The sequence below is a fragment of the Molothrus aeneus genome, chromosome 1 (genome assembly GCF_037042795.1).
Source record: "Molothrus aeneus isolate 106 chromosome 1, BPBGC_Maene_1.0, whole genome shotgun sequence".
Classification (NCBI taxonomy): Eukaryota; Metazoa; Chordata; class Aves; order Passeriformes; family Icteridae; genus Molothrus; species Molothrus aeneus.
In genome coordinates, this window is record NC_089646.1 from 126,025,536 (window position 1) to 126,041,963 (window position 16,428).

The 16,428-nt window shown below is 35.1% G+C and overlaps 1 protein-coding gene across 6 annotated transcripts in view; it reads left to right on the top strand.

Moving 5' to 3' along the window:
• Positions 1-16,428, top strand: part of RALYL (RALY RNA binding protein like) — a 370,851-nt gene that overhangs the window by 306,545 nt on the left and 47,878 nt on the right. For all 6 annotated transcript variants that reach the window (XM_066564255.1, XM_066564263.1, XM_066564295.1 and 3 more), the window contains one exon: positions 7,712-7,744. In XM_066564255.1, the coding sequence (XP_066420352.1) occupies positions 7,712-7,744 (33 nt within the window). The remainder of the gene's footprint in view (positions 1-7,711; positions 7,745-16,428) is intronic.

The window sequence follows — 16,428 nt, forward strand, 5'->3', positions numbered from 1 at the left end:
GTTGCATTTTTCAGTTTTGCATGAGTGAGGTTATTCTAGGAAGCAGCATGACAAACATGAATCTTACATTGTTAGAGAAGTGACCCTCCTGTAACTGCTTTAAAGTGTTAGTACTGTCATTGAGGGGAAAAGGATATTGAGCCTCTACCCTTGGGATCCCCAAAGGCAATGCCTACATTAACCTTCATCTATTTGTGACTGCAAATAGACATGCAGCAAAGTAGTATTGATTGTGTGCATTAGATCAGTCAACACTGTTTTGTTCAGCCCACCCTGAAGAAGACATTCTAGATGGTTTTAGATCAGAACATATTGACCTGAGTGTTCTTACTCTGCTTTACAGCAGAAGATGGTCAGTTGAAATCAACTTCATGCAAAGAATGATTAAACCTGTAAGGAAGAGATCTCTAAGGCACACTACTTAGAACATTATATTTTTCTCAAAATTCTGTCTTTTGTTTGGAGCATAGATTTTTGCAAAATTTAGCAACTAGTAAAAATCATGGGAAAAAGCAAAGAAAAATTGACAGCGGCATGGAGTTGTTTTCATGCTTTGGGTTTTGTTTCTTTTGCTTTCTTTAACAAAGGTACTAAATTGAGCACATTTTGAGTTTGGGAAACTTGCAAGAATCTCACTATGAATCCAAGTTTGAATTGCTTCATGACTGGAAACATCATACAGTGATGTATGGGTTAAACACAGTTTAGAGATTATAACTCTGTTTGGCTACAGAAGACTTCTCTTGGGTGGCATGGGATGAAACTGGAATCCATTATTACCTAAGAAGGTTTTCAAATGCAGAGTCTGAATCAATTTCACTCCAAATCACAATTTAGTTTTCCTCAGACATACTACCAGGATTTAGTCAACTATGAGAATCCATGCCACAGTTCATGTTATCTTTGCAAGTTTTGGATTCATAAAAAAAGATGCAGCAAAATCAAACCTGTAAAATCAGATAGCATACAGCTTTTAAATTACTTAGAGCTTTTAGTTTCTCTTCTTGCTGCCTAAAATTTAGGCCACCCATTTAAGAATATTATGGGAAACTACTTCATTTTTTCCTTTAGTTCCCTTGAGTTCTCCATGTCACCCCTTTCCTACTACATCCCCAAAACCCTTCCATCCTGTGTTATAACAGTAATGCATTCAGTATCCACTATGACAATGTACATTTCTATTGGTATATCAAAACCAACCTTTGCATATGCTGGTTTAAGTCTCATCCTAGCCTCCTGCTGCTGTGAAAGTTAGCACAGGGAAGAGGCAATCTCTCTAAAGCACTTCCTCCCTGTACATAAAGATACCTTTTATTCAGTTTTTTAACTGTCAAACTTCAAAGATAACCCCAAACATTATTAATTACATTCTACTAAATAGTGGTGAAAAGATTCCTATCCTAGCTACCCATGGGGTAAAAAAATACTAGTAACTCCTGAAACTTGTACTCATGACAAGAATTTCATGTTTATAAAGATGTAAGATACATATTTTTCTAGGAAACTAGCTCAATTTGGTCATCTGCTATGTACATCTGATACATCTGGTACATATGCTACACATGAGTACAGTTTTACAGGCTGACATCAGGTATTATTGACAGCATCCTGTGCTAAGAGTTCCCTTGAAATCTTTTCCTACAGATAATGCTATGGCACTACCCTGTTCTGGGGTTAGGAGTTAAGTAGAACTGGCTACTTAAAATGCACTGCAACAATAGTCAGTGGTTTTTGCAGCGTTTTTTAAAAATATAAGAGTATTTAATTTAATTTAATTTAATTAATTAAAAAAACCTTGCACATATTTTTTGTTGTCCAGACATGTAAAGTGCTTAAAAATTATATACTGGGCCAAAATTCCATTTCTTTCACTTCAAAACACTGAAAAGACTAAAAGGCCCTCCATCTTGCAGCATGTTAAATGCAAAGTGCATGAATGTAAACCAAACCCTAAGGTGAGCAGGAGCATTCCTAGACAGAAAATCAAGCTGTCATATGGAGACAAACTATAATTTCAGTTTTCTCTATCACAAAAAATTAAACTGCATAGGATCCATATCACCTACAGATGTCTTGGGAAGTTAGTTTCTTACGGGTACAACTTTTTCCTCATGGACTTGGAGAAAATCTGGTGCTTCAATAAGTGATCTAAGTTATTCTCAATCTTAAATAATTAACTGAGTCAAAAAAGTCACAAAATATTATTAAAAAATGTATCTTTTTTAATCAGTCAGAATGTGTAATGTGTTGTGATACTTTCAAAAGGGACTAAATATGTATTATACATCTATTAAGGATTATGTATAGATCTGCATAGAGAGAGGCTGGTAGCCAAAGGGATAATCTTGTTTGATAATCTGTTTATCCCTAGAGTGCTTACTAGTGTAGTAGCTTTCTTATTGAATAAATTCGTCAGTAATTAGTAAAATTTAGTTTTAGTATACTTGAATATTTCAGTTGTGAACTTTGATTAACCATGATCTGAGACTAGAAGAGAGGAAGCACGTGCTGATTAAAGGACACTTCTCAACCAGCTCTGAGGAAAGATGTTTCAATACATCCCCATAACTAGGAGTCTCTTGTTACTCAGTTCTTCCTCTTTTAAAATTGTTTTTGCAATACCCAGCTAGTTGTCCTTCATTTCATATATGTATGAAAACAGTTCTTGTTCTCAAATTCTCACTCTGCTTTTCTTTCTTAAATTTCATCACACTGAATTAATACTAATTCTTCAATTTATAAAAAAAAAATCACATTTTAACTTTCTTCACTGGATTATTAAAAAACAGCTTTTTGGTACCTATTTTACATGCAGTAACTTCTTTGTTAAAATGCTTTATGCACACCAATGTTAAATGAATCATAACACTGAGTGTTCCTATTATTTAATGTGGCTCTACTTCCTATTGACATAATTCTTTGTTCATGGTCATGCTGGGGATAGATTTTATTTTCTCAGCTTGATTATGAGACTCTCATATCAGGCAATATCAAGAGCTTTAAAAATGAGACTAAGTCTTACCTATCATCTGTCTTATCATTTATCCACCAAGCATCAAAGGAATCAGTTTGCACTGAGAAATGACAGTTTGAGCTTGCAGTATGTTAGCTTCCACCCATGGCTTAAGTGATGTGTTTTATTTTGTGCTAGAATCTTTATATTTCAATAAATAACAGAAGCGCTTAGGTCTGTCAAATACAAATTCTTGAGGTACTGCAAAAACTAATACATAGTATATGACATTATGCAATGTTCATGAAAACAACAGTTGGTTGTTGTTGCTTTTCTAGTCTGAGTTATCAATTGCAATGTCAACCACCAGATGGGAGCAGAACTTATTAAAATTGTTAGGGACAATTGTAAAAATTGACATAAACATGTAAATTATTCTTCCATTCCCTCTGCTTCTGAAGCACTTCTGATAGATTAGATCTTCTATACAGTCATTCTACTATTTATTTGTTTCATAATATGACAGAGTTTCTTCATAAAAATTGTCAACATTTATAAAGACGTTTATGGAAGCTTCAGAAGACAAAATGAGCTTCTTATCCTATTCTATTTGACAATAGTTGCTGACAATGTCCAGGAGAATTATCTTGGATTGAAATTAAGTCACAGAAACCAGAAAGGAAGGATGACCTAGTGTGCATCAGCAATTGTTCTTTCAGACTCAATAGGTAGCGGAAGTTATATGAAATTATATTTCTTCTGTAAATTAAGACGTGCTTTTATTAGGCTTGCTTGCATTGAATAGAAATATCGGGAGGTAGCAAAATTTATAATGCACATGCTTAAAAAAAATCAGATGACAATATATAACACTACTTAAAGAGTTCTGAAGATGGTGTTTGATCACTTCAAATCACAAACTCAACATTCAGAGAAAAATGCATCCATGTTTGATTATGTGAATGGAAACTTAAGTTCCTTTTGAAAGGTCCCTTGAGTTGTTCTCGTCATTTTTAAAATTTAATGCATTGAAAAACAGGGTGAGCCATAAATCTGAATATTCTTCCACTATGCATATTTCTGCTAAATCTTTGGTCCTTCTAATTCTTTGGTTCCTAAAGCTGCACAATGCAAAAAAGACATACTTGGTAGGTAAATAAGTCAGCCACAACAGTTAGTCTAAATACACACTAACTCTATACTGAAGTCCAAATTGCTTTAGAATTGTCCTGACTTTCCTATCTGGCTTGAATAAAAATGTCCCCAACTCCCTTGAAAACTGCAGTGACTATTCATGCATTTTATAATCAAAGAGAAAATGTGTGATGTCAGCTACACAGTCAGCTAATACTCCTCAGGAATTTTGATATGAAGGTTGTAACCTAAAATGATGACTCAGCTGAAAAAATATTAGTTCCTGACCCCTGTCTCTGATTCAGGGCAGATGGCTTTGTTTTTTCAACAAGTCAGAATAAGAATCCTAACAAATTCATTAAATTCCATGTGTTTTTCCTACTAAGTGCCTAAAGATGAAATTATATGACAACCACCAGGAAGAATATATTGATTGGTAATTAATTTCCTTCGAGAATCCTTGGCTAAAATCCATTTGCTTGTGTACTGCATTTATATTGTTAGAAATGTTATTCACTTTGTCCTGTACACAGTTTTGGGAAGGAGAGGAGAGGATTCTTTAACAAGTAATTATATAGATTTATGTATCTTGGGTCAGGCCTCAAATGCAGAAAAACTCTTGCCTGTAATCTTAATACGACAATTATGCAAGAATGTAGAATTTACTTTGGGGTCTGTCATTCCATGATTTGTTTACAAGTCAAAGAGGAATTCACACATCCTTAGTCTAGTCACATTTCCCTGTATGTTTGTCTGCAAACCTTGAAAATTTGTCCATCTGAATGTTCAGTCCGTGTCAAAGATGGAATTTAGATAATTGCCATTTATATAAGAAACCTTAGCAGCAAAGAAAATAATGAAGTGCACAATTTGGCTAATCAGACTTGTAAAATGTCTCTCAGGGTGCAAGGGGAATAACACTAAATGGGAAATTTGTAGGATTCTTATTTTAAACACAGTGTGACAGGACCATAGCATGTCAATGGGTAGTAATCAATTGCCTATGCCTGTTCAGTTTACAGTGACTGGTTTTAATTGAGCAACTGACATAGTGTAAAAATTCTTTTTCCTCCTGAAAAACTTATCTATTATATGTAGATAAGGAAAATCTTAGCTGAAAATCAAAGTGGAACACCACTCAGTCTGCCATGTCCCAGTCATGCTACTGATTAGCCTTCCTCCCTCCTATTCAAACTGCTATATTGCCTTGGCATATTGACAAACTCATCTTTTCTGATGCGAAAACTATTTCAGGAAAGAAAGAAAATATCTCAATCTCTTCTGCTTCAATACCACTCCTACATAATTAAAACATGATTCTCTTTGTTTACTGTATACTTAGTATTTCTTGGACACAAAAATATATATTTGCAAAGAAGACATCTGCTTTAAGATTCTTCCTGGAGGTGTATAACAGCCCTTCTCAAAACTTATCAGAATTAGTCTTTTTGTAATATCATATTTAATTTTTCAAGAATTCCTCAAAACTCTGGAAAAGTCAGTATACATGAGGTTGAAAAGAAAGGTAAAAAGTTTTATTGACAAATGTCACCCATAAAGATTATATAAGATGTTATTTCATATTGTGTTGCAGTTTTAAACCTTTATATTAATTTGCCATATACTGAACTACCAAATAAAAGGCCAACAGATAATTTTGTTCCTTTACTATGAGGAACACTTGAACTAATTAAAAGTAATTCAGCAAATTATCTAAACCCATTTAGTCAAATATAGAGAGAGGTCAAACCTAGGGCAACACTATTTAAATCAAATTGAATTCCAGCTAGAGAACGGACTTCAAATAGATTTTTAATTGCAGTATTTTGTCCACAGGGCATTCTATCATACACACTTTGTTTTCAAGTAAAATCCACCAGAATATCTTCCATCGGGGCAGTGCTACGCCTCTCTTGATTACAGAATTTCTGTATTATGAAGTGTGTAAATATATTCTAGGGCTTTCATTCTTTGGTCATCTTGCTTATAGTTAATCTCTCCAGCCAAACACTGAGTGCTTCCCCTGACTGATTCATTTCACTAAGCAGAAAAAGAGGAAACCAAAACATGACACTAGTGCACAGAACCTGCAGGAGAAGGGTGGAACCCTCCATGAAGGGCCCTGTCATTTTATTGCTCTCTGTCAGCACTGCCTGAGCACAGAGAATGCCAAGCTCAGTTTTTTTTGGGACTTCCCCAACCACAAGGGCATGCAGCTTTGGGCTTCTACTGTGTTCCAGTTATATGCAAAGCCATCAGTGTTTCCTCTTCTATTCTTCTAGATCCATGTGGATTTCAACCCTAGAAAGAAAGGGAATGGTGAGCTATAATCATTAGGACAACAGAAAAGGGACTGTGTTTTCAATGTTTTGGATTTTAGATTATGGTAATAATTAAACTGGTCTATTGGTTTGTGAGTTTTTTGCACAAAACCTTTGTTGGGTGAATAATAACTGCAACAGTATTCAGTTTTTTTACTAAGAGGACTTTCATGAAACTTTTACCTTAAAACATTTATTATTTAAAGTACCTTTGTTTGCAACTAATGATAATTGTTTAAAATTAATTATATTTCAAATATTTTATTGTCAGTCTAAATTGGCTTCAGATTCATGAATTAAATGCTCAGTTCCACATATGATATGCTTTGCTGCATTAGAAGAGGCTACAAAGAGGCTACAAAGAGATATTAATGACCTGGACATCATTAATATCTCTTCATAGAGATATTTTCCACTCATTATTTTCCACTCTTTCTAACACAGTATACTCCATGGGAATTATCACAACAGAACATTTTTGCACATCATGTAACCACTCAAAATTACTCAGCTGCAAATATGCCTTAAACATGTTTATAAAGGATCCTAAAATCACATACTAATGGTCTTGTCAAGCAGCTGATATCAGTAAACTCACTGAAGCCAGAACACTCCAAAAGAGAAAGGGCAGCAGTTGCAGATAGCAGAGCAGGAGCACTGCCTGATAACACAGATGAGGACTCTTGTATCTGCCCTGGCTGGATGGAAACTCCCAGAAGAGGCTCCTGCCAGCGTGCAGGCGCTGCATTTCCTCACAGCCACAGCAGCCACATCAGAGAGTGGGAGAGCACTTTGAACCACTGGGTTTAGAACTGAGCATGATTCTGGATCTACCAGAACAGTGACACCCAGATCCAGCACAAGGCCAACTCTGGCAAATGGGACAGAAGTTCTCATAAGGATGAAGTGATCATGTCATATGAGCATAGGATGCTGGAAACCAACCAAAAAAAAAAGGCAGCAAAAAGAACAAAACATTTCTTGTTCATTCTAGACATTCTATTCAAATATCTACACAAGTCATCTCAATCTGTGAAATTCAAAGGGCTTAGATGTGCTACTTTGTAAATATTTGATTTCTAGATCAAAGTTCCATTGGGTAAATGGGATTTTTTCTGGGTTAAGTGGAAACTAAAGCAGAATACTAAAAGCACCTACTAAACTGAATCAGGCCCTTCTATTAATGCTAAATTGTGTAATTAAATAAACTTGACATTGAGAACAGCTGTTTTAAATTCATTGTATAATTGTTTTTAAATACATTAAATACCTATATTTAAAATTTTCATTATTTATTTGACAGACTTGAATCAAAGGAGCCCTTCCTGTCCGTTGGGTAAGTAAGAATATGTATATTTTCATGGATGTTTATATATTTAAAAATCATGCAATATAATTTATGTGATTATGTTGAGCATACACGTCCTATTTCAAAATGACTGTTATTTACTATACTTAAGCTTATAAAATGCAGCTTTTAGTTAATAAAGTCAGAAGCCATGGATATTTTCCTTCTCAAAAAGAAACTAAGTATGTTTTGCCTTTATTGACTAAACAAAACTTACACTAAAATACATATAGGAGTTAAACATTGCATTAAAAGGTAGCTGGTTTATTAATTTATTTTCACTGACTTTATTCAGAAACCATTCTAAATATCATCTTTATCACTTGTCTAAACCATGAAAACATTGATAATGTCCTTTGAAAAATTGCGATAGTTCAATAACAGAAATAAAATAAAATTTATGAAATAGAAAAAAATCCATTTTAGCCTGATTATAAATCACTGCATTGATTTGCATATTTCAGCCGTAGCCTTCATACTGTCAGTCACTTAAACAGTTATATGTTCACTATATTAAAATGATAACTCATCATACCAAAAAAATTCTTTTAAAAGGCGTCATATTCTAAAACATATCATTCTTCTAGAAAATGTAGACTAATATATGTATTAGCAGTAATTATCTGTATTTTGAGTCTGAATTTCACTTTTCATGCACAATTTTCCCTTCAGCTTCTTTCTTTAAAGCTTTCCAAAGTGTCCTAACATTCTCCCTCCCTGTTTTCCTTCAGAAGTGTCTTTTTTATGTGTCTTAACTCTTATCTTCCTTTGTTCACACCATACTTTCTGTTATCAAGAATAAAAACTGTAGACAAAAGATACCATACAAAATATCCCTTTAAGGGTTAGCTCTACCATGTAATTGTCAGTGACTTCCAAATTGTTGTACTAACTGCAGAATTAGAAGTCAACTTCAAACTCTGAAGTGTGGAGTACAGTTAACAAGCAAGAAAGTGTGTAAATTATGATCAAAAGTACTCTACAAATTAGCATAAACAGGACTGAGATATATCTTGGTTTCTGTAGCATAAAGTAACTCTGGTTTGAGTACATTTTGGAATAATTGTTTGCTGTTTTTACTTTTACCTGCTCAAAATGATTGGAAAATATTTGGAGGGGGTATGGAGGGTACACCGCTCTTGTTTTGCATGCTCTGAAATGTCCAAATTCGCTATCAAATTCAGTCCCTTCTGTTAATAACTATCATTACTCCAGTTTGTAACTCATCCTATTAAGTTGGCTTTTTGGGGCCTCCACTATCATAATGAAGTGATTATTTGAAAATATCAACTTTAAGATTAAAAAAAGAAGTTGCATGCCATTTTTGTTGAGAAGCAAAGTTTTAAGTACAACAATCTAGTAAACAAATAAAAATACAATGCTAGTGGTTACATTATTTGTCACAAAATATTAAACCCTATTTCTTATCATGATCTGAAGAACCATGCTGGCAATTTTAGCTTGTTTGCCTAGGAGGAAGCATTGTATTCTGGCTTTGGGTTTGTCTCCATATGAGCAGATTGGTGGCCACTATGTAAATGCACATTATGTCCACATATTTATTGTATACGACTTTGTCTGTAAAACTGATTCCTCTTGGGAATTCTAATCTGAACAAATAGACTTTGTTTTTTTCCAGAACATTTCAGAAGTTTGCCTGTAATGTACTCGAATTCTTTCATGCAAGTTCATAATAATGAAGATAGATAAAATCTCTCAAAATTATTCCCTGTGTGCTGCTTTTGCCTTTTACTTCTGTATTTCCTACACCCTCAAGGAGGGCATCAGAGGGTTAGACTACCATGTTCTAAGGAGGGGCCCAAACCAACATCCACCTCCTTGGTACCACATTAAAGAGACCCTCCTAGTCCCACAAAAACTGGGGAGTTCTTTTTTACAGAGAATGAGTTCTTGTCCCAGGATCTGTATCTGAAGTTTTAGCCCAGAGAGCTGCAACCACCAGGCTTTTAAAATACAGTAATGTTTGTAGAAGAAATGCTGACTTAACCACTATTAAACAAACACATGGGTGCCCTTAATAGCTCTTGCTGCCAGAGTTTGTCAGAACACCAATCTAAATTACTTTTGGCTGCCTCCAGATGGCTTGATCCTGTGCACCAGCCTCCCATTCATCTATCTTCTGTAACAGAGATTTGTTTCCACATTCTCATTATGCTGCCTGCAGGACCTAATTAAGCTTTTTCGTTTTGCTGTGCCTAAGCATACAACTTCTTGGTGCTTTTCCATTGCTAATTGTTTTGGTAGGGGAAGGGAACATGAAGTGTGGCAACCTAAGACCTCAAGTCTGCCACAGGTTTTTGAGCTGTGTGTATGTGCAGGGCTGCAATCGTCCCATAAGAGATCCCACAAAGGAAAATTTGTTGATAAAATGTTGTATTTTTTCCGCACCCTCAGAAAGCAGCTAGAGAGAAGCAGAATCCAGCTCTTGTTGTTGTCCTTCACATCTCAAATGCAGGGAGAGAACACCTCCTGTACTCCCTTGGTAAAGACAATTCCATTTATCATTCTTTCTATGCAAAGTGCATAGCAAAGAAGAAAAACCCACTCTCCTATACTCCATGTGCAAGGCAGGGGTGTAATTTTGAACTGAATCCACAGTAACATCTTTAATGAAAGTCTCTAATGGCAGCATTCAGAAGCAAAAATTCATCAAGAATACAGTCTATTCAGATAAGAGTAACTGAATGCAATACTGTGATTTTGGGCTAAAATACAAAATTGAATTTGATATTGTGCTGTCTTCTTTTGCCTCTTAGTGATGGAGATAAAATCTTTAGGGAAGGCTGAGATATTTGTTTGTGCACACTACTGAGTGACAGCCTGTAAGGGCATAGGATAATCCTCTCCAGAAATGCTATTTCCACACATTTTGGGATTTGTGTTTGTATTCAACATAAGCAAGACCAAGAGGTGTCTGGACTTTCTTTCCTTTTCATGTTATATAGCATTCATGCTCATGTAGGTTTAGTATTAAAAAGAGGTCATGCAAATGCTCAAAGTACCCGGAAGACTTTAATATCAGAGGCAGGAGTTTTGGTAAATATCCACCACTGAAAATGCATCAAATTAGTTTAATGCAGAAAAGTTTGAAAGGTTCATACTTAAAAAGGCAAGGCAAGTCAAGAGTCTTGATAAAAAAATATATGGATACTGTAAAATGGACACTGCAAAAAGAACAGAGTGCCATCTCATATTAAGTTCATCCTGCTATGTGCAAAGGATGTATTATAATTTAAAAGCAATATACATTTAAAATACCAACATCTTTTAATTATCCACATCAGCTCTCCATAGTTGGAAATTTCCTAACAGTAAAGATGCATAATTATCACCTCAACAAAACAGTCATCATTCTCTCTAGATAATTAGATTGGTTATTCAATTATTAACCACCAGCTATTTCTTGGCAGCTGATTTCTCATAGCTATCTGCATTTAAGAGTTTAGCACCTGATAAATTTCAGCTAATACTACATGCAGATTTGTAACTGGTCATTGGTCTGAGCCTTAAAATTAAAATTTTATTTTGTAAGACACAGAAAATGCAGCATCTTTTAAGGCCTGTAATAGTATTATATGGTGGATAGAGGCCATAATTATTTTGTAGCTGTGTTGCGCAATAAATTCTTTGAATTAATTATTTTTGGTTTCTAACTATAATTGTATGTAACTTCCATAATAACTGGTGGTCAATATAACTTCACCATATGCAGAGGCAGAAAATTCTCTCATAGCAACAATAATTTTGTCAAACATGTAAAAATATTTCTCTTCTCTGTCAGATGTCATTTACTAACATGTCCGTATTGCTGAATTCAGAATAGACAGGGAGAGAAAAACAACTGATTTTTTCTGAGTCTCCTGAAAAGAGATTCCTTTACTGCCAGCTGCAGAGAATGGGCTTATTTCTGGATAAGCAGACAATAGTGCTTCAGTGAGATGGTCTTTGAAAATTACCATCTCCAGCATTGAAAAGTATTTTTTCAATTTTTTTTTTGATTGTTTCCTATAAGCAGTAAAATTTTAGGTGGAAAGCCCAAAGGGAAATATAAGTGAAAATTAATGCATTGTATATAGTTATTTAATGATGAATAGTTGTCTGTCATGGAAGAAAGAAGAGAGATACAAGTAAAATTAGCACTAGTTAATGCATTTTTTACATTCTTAGTATAAACACTAGAGGTCTACTCTACTACTAGAGTAGTGTAGTATAAACTACTACTTTCCTCACCAAGGTCCTCTTTCTAGAAAGTATATGACAGTAGAAAATACTGAAAAGCCATGCTTTTTCCAAATAATATCCTAATCACAGTAACTTTCAACATAGGTACTTAATTCTGCAAGAGACAGAATAATTTTGGTGGACTCAGGTTCTTGGAAGAACGTGGAAATGCTTCTAAAATAGAAAAAGTAAATTTCATTATTTTCTTCCAGAAGAATAGTTCTAAGATATATAAAATAACTCAAATTTGTCACTCACATTTGTTCCTTTTGCTTAGTAGTATTTTCTTTCCTGCAAGGCCATTTTGCAGATCCATAGGAAATTCTGCTCTCATCTAGTTTGAGGGATCCCATTCTGCAGAAATGAGATAGTTTCAATAAAAGCCTAGCATTTGCAGGGTCTGTTATGATAATACTCAGTCCACTTCCAAAATATGCAAGTTTTTTCAGTTCACAGTCAGTTTTTGTGGGGGGTTGGTTTGTTGATTTTTCAATGGCCAGTAGGTTGTAAGGCACAAAATAGAATATAGCCATGGAGCATCATCTGTAACAAATTCCATCTCTCTTTTTCCTCATCCCCGTTATCAGGTAGCACCAGTGGAAGGAGCAAACACTGTTCCCACTGTTCCTACCCAACTTCTGAAGAGAGAGAGCTAAGAAAATTATTTTTCTTTGGCAAAGGAATAATACAAAAAGAGGAGATACTGGACTCATTTTGCTCTGTTATTATGACCCAAATAAAACTACCAACCAGAACACAACCTTGTAACTCTCGTTCAGGCCAGGTATTCAGGAGCTGTATTCATGAAAATCACAGGAGGACTGAACACACCTGACAATTATTTAAACTCATTGTTTAGACCCAGGCAGTAATTTCTCGTGCTTAAAACCACTTGGGCTTTCTGACTTAGGCAGGCAGTAGCGGATTATCTGCTTTTGCAGACAATACCCTTTGAAACAACCACCTCTGATTATGCGTGAGATTTAGCCTGGAGGCATGAGGCACATGTCAGGGCTGTGCAAGGGCTCTTTACTGGATGAGACTTTCTGGATATTCTCAGAGAGACAGGAGGGATTTGATAGCACATATGTATACCTGTGGAAGATACTGAAAATCTATCTATACCATTTAATTTCAGGTAGTTGTACTGGCATCCTTCTCTTCCAACTTTCCAAATCCCACAAGGCTTAAACTTTTCTATAACTGCCCACTTACTGTTATTTTAAGACTCTGAAATGGGCATGAATACAGCTATTTTATAAATTTATTATTTTTTTACTTTTTTTTTTTGCTTGAAGCTCTCTCACAAGTGGTTACCAAGCTACAGTAGTAACAATGTTGGTCCATTCCTGGGACTGAATTTTTCAGTGGTTTGGTGACATTACTCAATGTTTAAAATTCCTAGATTAGGTACTTTTCCTATTGATCTGCAGTCTAAATCTAATTATTTCATGATTTCCCTATTTGCCTGATTTTGTCATTCTACGTCACTTTCCCTTTCACACACAAAGCAATATATATATATATTACATTAAAAAGACTAATTAATTTAGCAAAAAATGTTATTTTCCTAATTTGTAATTCCTAAATTAACTTTCATTTCAACAAACTCAATAGATATTAATCATAATAAATAATTTTTCCCTTCTCTGACTTTAAAAATATCAGTAGAAATGTTCTTCATAATTGGGAAAGGCAAGAGCATGAGATCACTTTTTTCCTTCTGGTTATTCTATTTCCCTTTCTCTTTTTTTACTGTCTACTATTTCTGTCTTCCAAGACTTCCATTTCCCTAGCAATTCGAGAAAAACAATACAGTTCCATATAATTTATGTGTTGGCTTAATGATGAACTATTCCTTAGCACTCAATATTTGTACTTTCACCTATGTACAAGATAGCCAGGAGGTTTTCTAGAGGAGGGAAAATTATTCGCAAGAGAATGTCTCTGAAGGAAGTTCAGGAGCCTGAAATATTCAGGGAGTGTAGGACTGAAATCTGGAAACATAATAGAGAGGAAAGTCAAGGGAAAAGAACAACTCAAAGAAACAAAAAGTGAGATATTGCCTTACAATGGAAGATGGAGAGAGGAAGAAGGACAATATTCGCTGGGCATGTACCCTCACTGTGGGGCAAAACAATTTACATCTAATTTCCTTTTTTTTTCCCAAACAGCAGTGACTGACCTACAATTTATAAAAAATAGTGTTTGAAAGGTCTATGATAGCAGTATTCCTATTTCCTGTTTCTGAAGTATCAACATAGCATCTTTCCACAGCAATCTATACAGGCTTCTGTGAGTAATCAGTATGAATAAGTTTACTGAGGCAGTCACAGGCAGAAATATCATGAGACCTAGATCCCAACTCAAAACACATCTGAAAATTGAAACAGTTTTTCATGCTTCTTATGGCTGTTGCATATGAGAGACTTTATTTATTTTCACAAATTTCCAGATCATTACTGTTATAAATGATCAATCAAAAGCTAAATTATCAAAATTGCAAAAAGATTTATTTATCTTTTTGTGCGACCGAAATACAGTCCTCAAAACCACCACAGCCAAAGAGACAGCGTCGAGCCCGGGATCGGCGCTGGGTGAACCTGGATCTGACCTCCATCGCATCGAATCCCCCCTCGTTCACGAGAGCCACTTCTAGCGGGGATGTTTTATACAGTTTATTGTGCCCGAGGCGAAAGAGTCCAAGTTTCTTTTGTAACTCTGCATATTCATAGTTGGTTCTTTCACTGTGCAGAGTTTCCTGGTTGATAGCCAGCACTGATCAAATCCCGGGAAGTTGTGTATCCACATGTATCTTTCTGGCGACTTCGTCTATCTTGATTGATGTTATCAACAGGGCGGTGATTGCTCTTAGGCATTTTTTCAATGACTCGGGATAACGGCGAACATCACGCTGGGTGCATCTATTCATGAGCTAAATGCCAATCCTTATCTGGCTGCCTTCAGGAATTTCGGAGTTTGAATAGCCATTGTCTCTCAGGCTGCTTGTGGTCAAGTCTCGACTTGTTTGGATTTCACAATCTTTATAAAATACATTCTTTTATAGCATGAATTATTTCTAACATATATTACAATTACAAAGAAGTCTTATCTAAATTTCTTCCTTTTGATAGATATTGAAAGATATATTGAAAGATATAATTTTGAAGTTTTATATTTTGAGTTTCAAATTCCCTGTAATGCTGTACAAATCAGCCTGTGTCTACCCCTTGCTCTTCTGCGTGTGTTTCTCTAACTACTTTGGTACAATAATAACAATTTAAACTCTTCTTAATATTAAGTTCTTAGCACACTAGGCCTTAAACAAATATTTGGAGGGGATGTGATGGTTGACCCCTCTGATTCCATGCTTGAAATCAGTTTGATCTTTTTTCACCAGAAATTGAAATTTGATCCATCTAACCTAACATCTTACTTGCACTTGAGCTACAAGAGAAAGATTAGTTTAAAAGAGTAAATGCTAGAAAGACAGCCAGTGCTGCTGTCTGTCAACTTTCACTTGACGGTCGGCTTCCCACCCTTCTATTGTAATATAACTGCAGTTCCTTGAAAAAGAGATTTCTTCTTTGGAGTTCAACCAGCTGTGATCATAGCAATCAGCCAGTGGACTGGTTGCTTCAGAAGTTATTGCTCTACACCAGTCTGTGCATTCATTGGCTTTCTAAACAGTAAAGTCATGAGAATGAGAGGAGGCAGTGCAGAAAGAGGCATATCAGAGAAAAACAGTGCTCACGCAGAGCAAATTGGAACTTTCTGATGTCTCTCATAATTGTTAAAGATTTTTAAAAAGACAAAGAGCTTCAGGCTAGGAGTAATTGTCTTTAGTGTTGTTCTGTTAATAGCTTTTTGTGTGATACCATGGAACAACTACTCATATCTTGTTTTACTGGGTCATTCAGCTGTGCATTCACATATTGTGGTATAACCCTAATTGAAATAAAATCATTATATGTCCTGGTATCAGGCAAGCTTTCAACTAGTAAAATTAATTGGATCATAGATTGTTTTCTATGAATTTATCTTGGTTTAAGATTTGACCTTGTTTACAAACCACTTTCTAATACCTTGGAATAATGATTTACAGACCATAATTTGAAAAGAAGCCTAACTGTATCAGGGGTATTTATAATCATATTCAATAGTCTCTGTTTGGCCCAAACAGGTGTTGATTTCAAAGATCTTGATTTTGGCTGTTTTGGTTTCCATCTCTTTGGGGGAAATTTTTTCTTAGTTTTAATTATAAACTATAGCTCAAAAGCACTATGTAGCTATCCATTGAGTTCAAGGATTTTTTTTTATCTCAGGTTCAGGCCAGACCGTTATAATTCCCACCATTCCTCAAGCCAAAGTTCAACTTTTTCTACAACAGCCACAAAAGCTCTATGTGTATGCACAAGTTTAACAGGTTA